The 13,848-nt window shown below is 39.9% G+C and overlaps 1 protein-coding gene and 1 non-coding gene across 6 annotated transcripts in view; one reads left to right on the top strand and one right to left on the bottom strand.

The window, feature by feature from the left end:
- Positions 1–13,848, top strand: part of Nup98 (nucleoporin 98 and 96 precursor) — a 92,966-nt gene that overhangs the window by 63,735 nt on the left and 15,383 nt on the right. For all 5 annotated transcript variants that reach the window (XM_038325377.2, XM_038325222.2, XM_038325313.2 and 2 more), the window contains 4 exons: positions 5,670–5,852; positions 6,464–6,617; positions 11,323–11,752; positions 13,276–13,505. In XM_038325377.2, the coding sequence (XP_038181305.1) occupies positions 5,670–5,852; positions 6,464–6,617; positions 11,323–11,752; positions 13,276–13,505 (997 nt within the window). The remainder of the gene's footprint in view (positions 1–5,669; positions 5,853–6,463; positions 6,618–11,322; positions 11,753–13,275; positions 13,506–13,848) is intronic.
- On the bottom strand, positions 4,285–4,389 carry LOC119806007. Its single transcript, XR_005284063.1, has one exon. It is a non-coding gene; the product is annotated as a U6 spliceosomal RNA (small nuclear RNA).

The raw sequence follows: 13,848 nt of genomic DNA, 5'->3' as shown, positions 1-13,848 counted from the left end.
TCAAACACTGGAAAAAGAATCTAAATTCCTAAAACGACAATATAGTAGACAAGGCTAATCGCAAAGCTGAGAACAAAAGCTATCTCAGAACAAGTTCTAGCCCAGAGAGAACTGGGTGAACAGAACACAGTGAACATGGGTACCACCAGGATTGAAGAAGTGGGTCTGCAGTGAGCAGAAATGAGAGGGATGTTATGTTTACATGCATTATGTGCTCTGCTCTGGAACACCCTTCCTATTCCCTGGTGACATTGAGGGGTTGGCTAATTATTACTAGTTGCTTTACTCGGCATAGGAAAGTACCTGAAGTATCAGAATGAACAGAACTGAGTCAGAGTTGCTATTGTCACACGTCACTGTTGAGTCCTTCCAGAGAGATCGATTTTTGTGAGGTGTTCCTGAAGTCTGATGAAAGACTCCCTCAGTCCCCCAGTTTACCACAGATGGAAGGGTTGTCTCTTGGGCTGTTCAGGAAAGTTCACGTTTATTTTAAGGATCACATTTATATGGCACAGCTTTTTATCCATTAGTTTCAGTTCTGTGTTTCCAGGTGGTCTATAAACCTTGCATTTGCACCTTTAAAAGCTGGTATAACAAAGAAACAAGAAAACACATTTTTGCATGATCTGTAACTTTCAGGTGAGAGAATGTTCACTGCAGTAAATTAAATTGCTGTGGGACTATTGTCGCCTATAGTTTCTGCTCCTGATGTGAGCTTCTGGTTTCTAGATGACGGCATTTGTAGTCTAGAGAGCTTGACTTTGGTTACTTAGATCATCCATCACTTCAGTTCCATGGGGTTCAAACATAATTTTTAATAATTCTCCCCAGGTGATGGAGGTGTTTAGACAGGTTTTGAAACTGAAAGACCTGAAATGTTTTGACACTCAGATGTAGCTTTTACCCCACCCTTAGTTCAGTAAGTCAAGATAGTTAGCTTTCTCAGAAACATGTTCAGTCAGTATATTTATTCAAAGAAATATAAAAGCAAATTAAAGTTTTTTTCATATGTATGAATATTTTGTCTGCATGTATATATGTGACGTATTGTGCTCCTGGTGCCTGTGCAAAATGTGGAAGCAGTAGGTCCCTAGAGCTGGTGTCATGAGTAATTGTGGGCACTGTGTGGACACTGGAGACCAAACTTGGGCTCCAAAAGAGCAGCAAATGTTCTTACTGCTGAGCTGGCTCTCCATCCCCAATTTTAAAACTTTTTTTTTTTCCAGGAAAAAAGGTATCACAATTTAGGATTAGATTTATGTATGCTGTGACTTGAAATAAAAGGACTTCTAAACATTCTTTGTGTGTGTGTGTGTGTGTGTGTGTGTGTGCGCGTGTGTGCACGTGCGCGCGCGTGCGTGCGTGTGGCCACAATTTACTTTCAGATATTATTAGGCATGTTGGTTTTCTTACTAATTTAAATATCAAATATAAGCTAATATATGATTTATCCCTCATGCAGAATTTTTAGAATGTAAATACAAGACACAAGGCTTTGAAAGCCTAATGCATAATTTCTTTTGAAGAGAACACACTATTGTTGACAACTAGTTTTCAAACAAAACTATGTGAAAATACTCTTTATAGTTAGAAGACAAGATCTCTTTAGGTAGGCAGTAGTAGTAGTTGTATTGGACCAACTTAATTGGCTAAAAGAATAATATCAACTATAAAAATTTGATCTTGGACTGGTCACGTATTCTTTTCTTAGTTTCTTTCTTCCTTTCTTCCTTCCCTTCTTACTTTATTAATTTAAGAACATCTTGAGTTATCTCACTTTTCCCTTGGAATAAAGAGGCGTAAATTTTAAGTATTGGCCATGTTGATTAGAGTAGAAGATAACATTTTGAGTGTAAAAGTAAACCTTTCTTGCTGATAGCAGTGGTGGTGCATGCCTTTAATCACAGCACTTGAGAGGCAGAAGCAGGCGGATCTCTGGGATCGAGGCTAGCCTGGTCTATAGAGCGATTTCCAGGATAGGCTCCAAGCTATACAGAGAAATGCTGTCAATTCATCAAACACCTTGTAGGAAAGGGAGTTAAGCTGATGCCGAGTCAACTTTCCCTGTACATACCTTTCCTTCCCATAGACCCCAGGAGTTGTTCTTCGCATTCCTTTTCAGTTTACAGCATTGTTTATTCTCTGACTTTGAAGAAGTATCTAGTCTGTGCTGATCTCTTTCTTTCTCTCTTTTTGTTTTTTTGAGACAGGATTTCTCTGTGTAGCCTTGGCTGTCCTAGAACTTGCTCTGTAAATCAGACTGGCCTCGAACTCACAGAGATCGACCTGCCTCGGCCTCCCGAGTGCTGGGATTAAAGATGTGCACCACTGCCTGGCCAAGATTTCTTAAAAGATTTTAGGGTAATTTATTGAAATTTCTTAGGTGCACTCTAAGTCCATGCGCAGGGATTCCCAGGCCTTTGCCAGTTCCTCAGGTTTATGGCATTTCCTTTCCTGCTTGTCCATATACTAGGTGATGTCATCTATCTCTAACAGCTGTGTGTGAACATGAACATAGAACACGTTGATCTTCAGCACTCTTCATCACTGTATATCCTGGGTCCCTTTTGTTTCTAATGTAGTTATTTTATGGAACCCTCCCACTTTCCCTACAAGTGCTGTGGGTAAGGATTTCCTGGTGGATGGTTTTCCCTGTGTTAAGTAGTACAGGAAGCTGATACCATGCCTCCTTCCATCTCTACCCTCAGTCCTCAGGCTTTATCCTTTTTTGGTCAGCTGTTTTGTTTTTTGTTTTGTTTTTGTTTTTTTGTTTTTGCTGTGTGCCAGATGCTTTATTAGGTGGAAAGCACAAAGCATGTGTTCGTTGAATGTGGAACTTAAGTAATTGATGTGCTTGTTACTAAATACAGAAAATCGTCAACCATAATTCCTGTTTTCATAGCTTCACTACCTGTCAGATAAACATATACACACACACACACACACACACACGATGTTAAATAGGAAGAACCAGGTAATTTGGAAGCCAAAACCAGTATGGTGTCCTGATGATATGATGGGGAATATCATAGTGTTTGTTGAAAGGGAACTCTGGCTGAGAGTGTAGCTCAGCTTAGCATGTGCTCACAAGCACATACATGGCCCTTGGTTCCATTCCCAGTATTGTCACTCCCAAAATGAGTTGTTAGGCCAGGTGTGATGTGTCAAACCTTTAATCCTAGCATTTGTGACACACAAGAGTGAATATCTTGAGTTTGAAATCAGTCTTTTCTACATAGTAAGTTTCAGGGCAGTCAGGGCTACACAGAGAGACCCTGTCTAAAGAACATATTAGGATCCAGGCAGTGGTGGCGCATGCCTTTAATCCCAGCACTCGGGAGGCAGAGACAGATCTCTGTGAGTTCCTGCTAGTTCCAGGACAGGCTACAAAGCTACAGTGAAACCCTGTCTTGAAAAACAAAACAAAGATATATTTGGGGATGTATGAGATTCCAGGATTATTCTTACTAGACACCTACTTTAGCACTGAGCTCCATCCCTACAGTTTTACAGCATAAGAGTGATGTGAAATGCTAGTAGATTCACCTTCAGTCACCGTTTCGTTTTGGCAGTGCTTATTGTCAAAGCCATCTGTGTCCTTGAACAAGTCAGGAATATGCTGTGCCACTGGGCTTGGGACCTTAGTCCAGTGGGAACATTATCTAGCTTTAATAAAGCAGTCTTTGGGTAGTGTCTACATTTTAAGTGCTATATGCCTTGTGCATTTTTTAAGTGACATTGAAACCTTGTCTTCAAAGAAAGAGGAGAACTTGTCATATCACAGCATTCATTTAAAATGTAACATAACCCGGGTGGTGGTGGTGGTGGCAGCACGCGTTGCCTTTAATCCCAGCACTCGAGCTAGTTCCAGGACAGGCTCCAAAGCTACAGAGAAACACTGTCTATAAATAAATAAATAATAAAATATAATGTAACAAAATAGGCACTCCTGAAAAATCATCCAAACATTGTGCAGGGATGATATATGTAAGTTATAGCTTGATAAGAGAAGTAATTTAATAAATTACCTTTTGTATTGAAAATGTTTATAAATTGTAGTCATTTGTTAGCTCACTCTACTAGGTCCTATATGTGTTTTAAATTTATGAAACAATCATGTATTGGATTAGTTAATTTATAGAGCACTGCCATTTTATAAGCCTTAACCTTTTACCATAAGCTATCTTGTGTGTGGTTTGTGTGTGGTACATGTGTTACAGGTATGTATAGAGACCATAGTAATAGGTGTCTTCCTCTCTCTGTCCATGTTACATCTTTGAGACTCTTAATATGGAACGCTTCACGAGTTTGCGTGTCATCCTTGCGCAGGGGCCATGCTAATCTTCTGTATCGTTCCAATTTTAGTATATGTGCTGCCGAAGCGAGCACAAGACAGGGTTTCTAACTGAACCTGGCATTTACTGTTTAGCTAGACTAGCTGGTTAGCAAGCTCTAGAGAGCCTCCTGCTTGTGCCCCACAGTGATTGACTTCTTGCATTAATGCTGGGGATCTAAACATAGGACCTCGAACGGTACTGACTAGACCATCTCTCTAGCACATCATTAATTATTTTGTCATTATTATGTCTTTAACATTGCTTTATAATATAAATGTAACTTTTTGAAAATAGTTTATTTTATGAGCATTTTTTTCCTATACATATGTCTGTCTGTGTAAGAGTGTCAGATCCTCTGAAACTGGAGTTACAGACAGTTGTGAGCTATTGTGTAGATGCTGGGAATTGAACCCAGATCCTCCAGCCCCTGTAAATGTAACTTTTGATTCTTTAAAACATAAAAAGAATTGGAGTTGTCTGTAATACTGTCGCTTGTTTATCTTTTTAGGGAAAGTAAGTGTGGACCTTCCTCACGCTCCACATCAGATTGTGTACACACTGCACTTACTACTCTAGTCACTTCAGAAGAGCACGTTCCAGAACCAAAACTATTAACTACAAGTTTATAGCTGAGCGGTAGTGGCACACGCCTTTAATACCAGCATTTGGAAGGCAGGCAGGCAGGTCTTAGTTCGAGGCCAGCCTGGTCTACAAAGCAAATTCCAGGGCAGCCATGGTATAGAAAAACCCTATCTCGAAAAACCAACAAAACAAAAAATGCAAAGATTGGGGCTTGAGAGACCCAGATTCACATGGTGGCTTATAGCCATCTGTGACTCCAGTCCCAGGTTTTTTAAGGCTGTCCTCTAGCCTTTCCAAGGGTACATGTACATACATGCAAACAAAACAAACACATTAAATACAGGGGAAAAAATTAATTGTTTGCACACTAAATGTAATTTGAGAGAGTGCCTATGCTTAATAATTATTTCTCTTTTTAGTTACTTCCGAGTCATTGGGAGGACAGGGTAACCCTATGTAGATCAGGAAATTATAGTTACTAACAAAGGGAGATACGGTATAACCTTTGTCTATAAAGACCACTGCATGGTTGTTGGCTTAGATCCTAGATCCTGCTTCATGCTAATTCTAGAAGGATGGTCCATTTGTGTCCCAGATTCTTAGAGAGGCAATTAATATTAAAGCCTTTTAGCAAATCCCTCATCTCTTAGAATATGCAGACTATATCTAGATCATTCTAGATCTAGATCTGAATAAAGTTTATCTGATGTACCACTAATCTGTTTGCTTCTCTGTTTTTGCTGTCTGCAGAGCCAGAGCCCAGAAGTCGAACAGTTAGGGAGGGTTGTGGAACTGGACAGTGACATGGTAGATATCACCCAGGAGCCAGTTTTGGATTCTGTGTTAGAAGAGAGCATGCCTGAGGATCAGGAGCCTGTGTCTGCTTCAACACACATTGCATCTTCACTGGGAATTAATCCACATGTCTTACAGGTGACGTTCTGGCCCATCCCTTACTATGGCAGAAAGCCAAACTAATATTTAATATCTGTGTAACATCATACCTCTTCTTTGATTATACATGGAAGGAAATAGGCCAGTGCCACAGGTGGTTTCTGTTTTTCCTGCTTAAAATCGGAAGATCTGTTTTTCAGCCATGTTTTGTAACTTTACTACCCTTTCTTTAGATGACAAACGTTAACAACTGCCGGCACTAAGTTCTATTAAATATCACTGTCTGCTTTACAGAGTAGTCTTGGGGTTTCAAACTTAGAAATCTTAGAAACATGGTAAATACATGTTGAATTTCTCTCTTTATAGCTGCAGCCTTTTTGAATGAGTTTAGCCTTTGGCTTATGTTTGACTTTAAAATCATTTATTCAACAAATAATAGTAATCACTGTGTGCCAGGACTGGTGGAACACAGTGAATACAAGACGAGAATTGCATGAGTTCAGTTTTAGGCACATGCAGTGAAGTACTGTGTTGGTTGCAAAACTGTTACACTTGTTCTGGGCTATTTTTTGGCTCATATAAACTGTATTTTTCTTTTATGGTCTTTCATTTATGGGAAGTAGTCATTCTATAGATAGTGCCTTTTTTAGATCATGAAGGCATCCTTGCTTGTTGATGAAGAAGATGTAGATGCCGTGGATCAGCGCTTCAGTCACTTCCCCTCCAAAGGAGATACTGTTCAAGAAATCTGTTCTCCTAGACTCCCCATTTCAGCCTCCCACTCATCAAAATCCCGCTCAATAGGTACAGTATAAAATGTGCTGTTTCTCAAGAAACTGTTGAGTTAGATCCTTCTAAGCTGAATGGATTTCTCTAGCAGAACCCCTAAATGCCATATGAATAACAATAGGCATTTTAAAATATCCATTATAATCTTACTATCCAAGACAGGGATATTGCTGTGAGTTTGAGGTTTACCAGAGTAACACAGCCAGACCAAGGGAGCTGGAGAGATAGCTTAACAGTTAGAGCACTTGTTCTTGGAGAGGATCCCAATTAAGTTCTCAGAACCCATATAGTGGCTTATTACCCTCTGTTGTCCGAGTCCAAAGGATCTGACACCCTCTCCTGGCCTCCCTAGCCACCAGGCAAGCACATGCATGATGCGTATACATTCATTTAGGCACTCACACACATTAAATAATTTCTTTAAAAAACGTAAATGGGTCAGTAAAGTAAGTGGCTTAGTATACAAAAGTGCTTGTCTGATAGCTGAGGTTGGTCTCTGGAATCCATATAGTGGAAGGAAAGAAATGACTCCCAGACATTGTCCTCTGACCTCCGTATGCATACCATGGTGTGGTGATGTTTTGTTTGTGCTGTAACAAACACAGCTTGCCTAAAGATCAGAGTGTGGCACTAGCCACAGTAATTAGCCATAGAGGCCAGGCAGTGGTGGCTCACACCTTTAATCCTAGTTTTTGGGAGACAGAAGCAGACAGATTGTGAGTTCAAGGCCCTCCTGGACTACACAAATTGAGTCAGTTTAAAAGAAACAGAGCCAAGCAGTAGCGGCTCATGCCTTTAATCCCAGTACTAGGAAAGTGGAGACAGAAAGTGACATGGCTGGGCAGAAAAAGGAATATGCAGCAGGAGGAAATAGCTCAGGCTTTTAGTCTGAAGGTTTTATTATTAAGACCAATTAGATTCATGATACACCATGGCACATGTATGCAACCTACATGCACACACAAATGAATAATATTTTAAAACAAAAAGGTCAAGTACAGACAGTGACAAGTTTTTAAGCATCATAAATAGTTCTGAATGATGAAAACATTTGTGTTTTTTGAGGAGCGTGTTTTAGTCACTTGTGAATGTGAATTACGGATTAAGGACTAATGTCCTAAATTCTAACACAATACTAAGAAGATTCCACAAGTTGCCATGTTCTTTTTATGTAGTAAGTCCTTTCTTTCTCTTGCTGCTTTCTAGGATCTTTTCCCTAGAAAAATTTCACTGATACTAAACTTCAAGTTACTCCTTTTCCCTAAATCTTCGAATAGTCCTATGGGGTAAATCCCATAGTAGATTTTAAACTTTTCCTAGTAGGATTACTAGGGCTGGAGTACTGGGCTGGAGGAATGGTTCAGTTATACAAGCATTGACTACTTTCCCAGAGGACCTAGCTTAATTTTCAGTTTCCTCATGGTAGCTCAACACCATCTGTAATTCCACTTCAGGGTACACAGCGTCCTCTTTTGGCCCCTCGGATACTGAAGTATATGGAATATACTCATGCAAGCAAAAACACGTAATTGTTAAATTTTTTTTATTTTTTTTATTAAAAATTTCCATCTCCTCCTCCCCCTTCCCTTCCCTTCTTTCCACCCATACCCTCACTCCCTCCCTCTCCAGGCCAGAGAGCCATCGGGGTTCCCTTCACTATGAGATCACCAAGTCCAATTGTTAAATTTTTATCTCCTTAAAAAAAAAGATTATGGAGTATTAATATCAGTGAGATTTTAAGCAGTTGTAATTTCAAAATACTTTGAAAGGTAAAGAGCTACCAGTAGAAATTTCGTTGATGTTTCCTTAAAAGCTAAATAGGGGCCAAGTAGTGGTGGCATATGCCTTTAATTCCAGCACTTGAGGCAGAGGCCTCTGTGAGGTCGAGGACAGCCAGAACTGTAACCCAGAGAAACCCTATCTTGAAAAACAAAACAAAACAAAAAGGCTCAGCCAGTAAAGGTGCTTGTCACCAAGCCTGATGACCAACCTAAATTTGATCCCTAGGACCCACATGGTAGACAGAGCAAACCAGCTCTTAAAGGTATGTGCCATGGTGCAGACACTCATATGCGCATGCACAAAACTTAAAAACTAGAATTAAATGATTGAGGGGCTTACACCAATATTTTCTGTGCAGGCAATGGTGGTGGATGCCTTGTATTTCAGCACTCAGAAAGCACAGGCAGGCAGATCTGAGTTCAAGGCTAGCCAGGTTTGCAGAGGGAGTTCCAGGATGGCCAAGGCTGTTAGACATAGAAACCCTGTCTGGCAAAAGAAAAAAAAAAAAAAAAAAAAAAAAAAAAAAACAAGCAAACAAAATCTCTGGTCTGATGAGTTCACAGCCGGCCTGAGATTGTAGCAAGATAATATCTTTGAAGCATACTAGTTGTTTGTGCTCATTATACATTTGACTTCTCAAAATACCTGAGACTGCATTGTGGGGAATGCCACTAATCTTAGCACGTGAGAGACTAGGAAAGGAGAATTTGAATTCAGGATGAGTCTGGCTTCTTAATAAGACCTCATCTCAAAAAAATATTTTTACCTTATGTGTATGAATCTTGCCTGTGTGTATGTCTACAGCACTTGTGTTCTGGTGCCCACAGACATTGGTGAGGGTGTGTATCCAATCATAAAAGACTTAGCAGCCATGTGGGTGATGGGAGCCCAGGTCCTCCAGAAGAGCAGACTGTATTCTTAACTGCTGAGCCATCTTAATCCTAAGAACAAAATACCTTTAACTTATTATAGCATCACTTAGTAACAGTTCTCAGATCTAGCACTGAACATAATAGTAGATTGTTTTGATATGTATGGGATTTTTTTGTGTGTGTGCTTTTTTTTTGTTGTTATTGTTTTTAGTTTTTGAGACAGGGTTTCTTTGTATAGCCCTTATTGTCCTAGAACTCAGTCTGTAGACCAGGCTGACCTCGAACTCACAGATATTCAACTGTTTCTGCCTCAAGAGTGCTGGGATTATAAAGGTGTGCACCACCGCTGCCTGGCTATTTTGATTTTTAATTATATATAAGGCTGTGTTCATGCAAGTATAAAAATTTGTTCATTCAGATTTTGCAGATTATCAATTTTATGTTTATTAAGTGTTCTGTCTATATATATGCATTGTTACATGTGTGCGCAGTGCTTGCAGAGGTAAGAAGAAAGTGTCAGACCCCTGCAACTGAAGTTAGGAGTTAGGGATAGTTGTGAGCAACCATGTCGGTCCTGGGTACCAAACTCAGGTCCTCTGCCAAAAGCAAGGAATGCTTTTAACTGAGCCTCCCTCTCTCAAGCCCCTATAGTGTCCTGAGTATATATAGTCTCCATTTCCTCATAGCTAGTAACTTGCCTTTTCCCCTTTCTTTGTCCCCTGCTTTCGCTAGTCAGCTTTGATCTCCAGACATTCTTTCATGTCATCAGTACATAAATAATATTAAGTATCTATAACATCTAAGACCCTAAATAAGAGAAAACATGCAACATTTCAGTTGCATCCGTCTTTTTTTTTTTTTTTTTTTTTTTTTTTTTTTTTTTTTTTTTTGGTTTTTTGAGACAGGGTTTCCCTGTAGTTTCTAGAGCCTGTCCTGGAACTAGCTCTTGTAGACCAGGCTGGCCTCGAACTCAGAGATCCGCCTGCCTCTGCCTCCCGAGTGCTGGGATTAAAGGTGTGCGCCACCACCGCCCGGCCTGCATCCGTCATTTTTTAAATAATATTATTGCATGTGGGATTTTCAGTAAGGACATGACCATTGAGTTTTACCCAGGCTTATCACTCAGTCTTGCTACTTGATAACTTTGGATTTAGAAAGGTTTTTGAGCCCAGCGGTGGTGGTGGCGCACGCCTAACACTCAGGAGGCAGAGGCAGGCGGATCTCTGTGAGTTGAAGGCCAGCCTGATCTACAAGAGCTAGTTTCAGCTCAGGCTCCAAAGCTAGAGAGAAACCCTGTCTGGGGGAGGGGGGGTGGTAGTTATTTTTCTGAGTCCAGCTTCCTCAGTCCCCCCCCTCCCCCTTTTTGTATTTTCAAGACAGGGTTTCTGTTTAACAGCTCTAACTTTCCTGAAACTTACTTTGTAGACCAGACTGGCATTGAACTTTGAACTCAAATGCAAGGATTAAAGGCATACACCACTACACCTCACAGTTTTTTCTTTATAAAATCGTTAGATTTCTTGCTATAATTTCATGGCTGAAAAGATAATTATTGTGAGCTGGAGTAGTGGCTCAATGTTAAGAGAACTTGTACTGTGCTTACAGAGGACCCTTGATTCCCAGCACCCACATTAGGCATCTCACAGCCACCTATAACTGGCTCCAGAGGGATTGGACACATAGCATCCACGGGCAGCTACAGTCATATTGACATAACTACACACAAACACATAATATAAAAATAAAACCTTTTCTTAAAAGTATATTATTATAAGCCACACAGTGGTGGCACACTCTACTCCTAACTTTATTGAGGCAGAGACAGGTGGATCAAGGATAAATTGGTCTACATAGTGAGTTCTAAGATAGCCAGGGATACATTGTAGCCAAGTGTGGTGAAGCAGCCTCCACTACCTAGTGTTTTCTAGAGCATAAGCTACATGTGACTATGTATCAAGAAAACAAAAACAGAACAAAAGTAATTATTGTAAGATCTGACTGAGTATCTCTACGTTTAGTGTTCTTAATTGTTACTGAGGTTTAGAGTCTTTTCCTCCTCGTTTCAGTTGGTGGGTTGCTGCAATCAAAATTTGCAAGTGGAGCTTTTCTTTCACCAAGTGCCTCTGTCCAAGAATGTCGTACTCCCAGAACTTCATCTCTAATGAATGTCCCATCCACATCCCCCTGGTCAGTCCCCCTGCCGCTGGCCACTGTGTTTACAGTGCCCAGCCCAGCTCCTGAGGTTCAGCTGAAAACAGTAGGGATACGCAGGCAACCAGGCCTAGTCCCTCTTGAAAAATCTGTTACATATGGCAAGGGGAAACTCTTGATGGACATGGCCCTGTTCATGGGACGTTCATTTCGGGTTGGTTGGGGCCCCAACTGGATTCTTGCTAACAGTGGAGAACAACTGCATGGCTCTCATGAACCGGAAAGTCATCAGGTTGCCGATTCTATGGATTATGGATTCCTGCCCAATCCAGTGGCTGTTAAATCGTGAGTTATGTTTCTTGGTGCTTTTGGGGAGTGACAACATTGTAATTGGGGGTTGTTCTGTTATCAGGAAAACAAGGTCAGCACCCTGCTTTTTTATCATTCTATATAGATTTCTTCACCCATGTATTTTATATGCTCAGTATCATATATGTTCCTATGTAGTTTCTACAGTTAAGTCTTTGGTATTTATCATACAGAATGTATTGAGTTTATACAAAATATGTACAATTTTCCTATGTATTTTTATAATACTTAACAAGTTTATACTGTTAACAATTTATATTGTTTAACAAGTTAATACTGTGGATTAAATGAATATGATTACTTATTTTTGAAGTTGATTTTTGAAAAAATAAAAATCATCAGTCCTTAACCTCACGGGAAAATCAATTCTAAATTTAATTGCTTCTAGATTATGGTATTATAATATTTTAGAGATTATTAATATCTTAAAACATATCAAGGTCAGACTGACTTAATGCTCATCTGAATGTAGAGTGTTTGCAGGCGTGGAGGCACATTCCTGTAATCCCAGCACTCAAGGATGTGCAGGAAAGATCACAAGTTGAAGGCTGTTCTGAGCTATATAGCAAGAATCTAAGAATCTGTTTTAGAAACTCAAGTGCTAAGAGATAGCCCAGTGGAACAGCACTTCCATAGCATGCCTGGCTTCATTCAGTCTCTGCAACTTCAATTTAAAACAGACTCTGGCCATGTGTGGTGTGGTATACACCCATATCTAGTCATTTGGTGATGAAGCCTGCAGAGTCAGAAATTCATAGTCTTTCTTGACTACATAACAAGTTCAAGAGCTACATGAGATGTGTCTCATAACTTTTGAATCCAAGTATTTGCAAACTAGGTATTGTACATATAGCTTTTGCCTTTGAAATTTGTAGGTCATCACAAATGGGTGAAGCAGTAACTGCTGAATCCCATCCACACGTGAGCCCCGAGATGTGCTCTGCTGCATTACAGTCCATTGGTTTATCCTACAGTGTATCATTCATGCATGATTTCATAAACATCAATATTGGTCACTGAGTTTATACACATTTATATGTGTAAATATTTGTGTATATACAGTATAAACAGTTTTTAATATTTAGTCCATCTCATTAGTCTTTTCAATATTTAAGGAGCTGAGGCTGGAAAGATGACTGGTCAGGAGTATTTTCTACTCTTCAGAGGACCCAAGTTCGGTTCTTGGTGCCCTCAGACCTCAGCATACACACATACTCACATACTAATCAATTTTGAAAAAATCATTTCTAAAAATAGAACTAAGTGTTTGTACAGAATGCACAGCCTAAATCTACTATAGTGGACCATGTCTATGTGCCTGTAATCCTGTCACTTGGGGAAATTCAGTGTGATCCTTGCACATAAACCCTCTCTTAAAAAAACTAACATTACAGTGAAATGCTTTTTACTCTGTTGGAAATGAGCAAAGAAACAAAGGTTGATCGTAGGGAAATTTCAGCTGTTTCTTCATTTTCTGACTCACCTGTTGTTTCCTCTAGTCTGTCTGAATCCCCATTCAAAGTTCATTTGGAAAAACTCGGTTTGAGAAAAAGGAAGGTGGATGAGGATCTGCAGTTATACCAGACTCCTCTGGAGCTCAAATTAAAGCATAGCACTGTCCACGTAGACGAGCTGTGTCCCCTCGTTGTCCCCAGCCCTGGGGTGTCAGTCATTCATGACTATGCAGATTGGGTTAAAGAGGCACCCAGAGATTTACCAGAAGTACAAAGTAAGTACATATTATGCTGCTGACCTTTGTCCCAGGAGCCAGGTTAACAGTAGTGTGTATTTCTAGGAGGATGTATTTCTTCACAGGTATAAGCTGACTTCCTGTGCTCACGTATTCCTGCAGCTCTCCAAGGACAAGAACAAAGAAATTACGAGTTACAGGCACTCTTATGCCCTTTTACGTATAAATACTTCCTTTGAAAAGTATAGCTAGTCAAATCTCTTGGATTTCTGTGATTATATTCCTTCTATTTCAAGCCAAGATATTTAACTGTTTGCCTTGCAAATCATCTTTATAGGGACAGTTTCCTCTTTAAAGTTTTACTGACTTAAAATTTAAAAAA

The sequence above is a fragment of the Arvicola amphibius genome, chromosome 1 (genome assembly GCF_903992535.2).
Source record: "Arvicola amphibius chromosome 1, mArvAmp1.2, whole genome shotgun sequence".
Taxonomy (NCBI): Eukaryota; Metazoa; Chordata; class Mammalia; order Rodentia; family Cricetidae; genus Arvicola; species Arvicola amphibius.
This window is presented reverse-complemented; position numbering and strand designations above follow the sequence as displayed.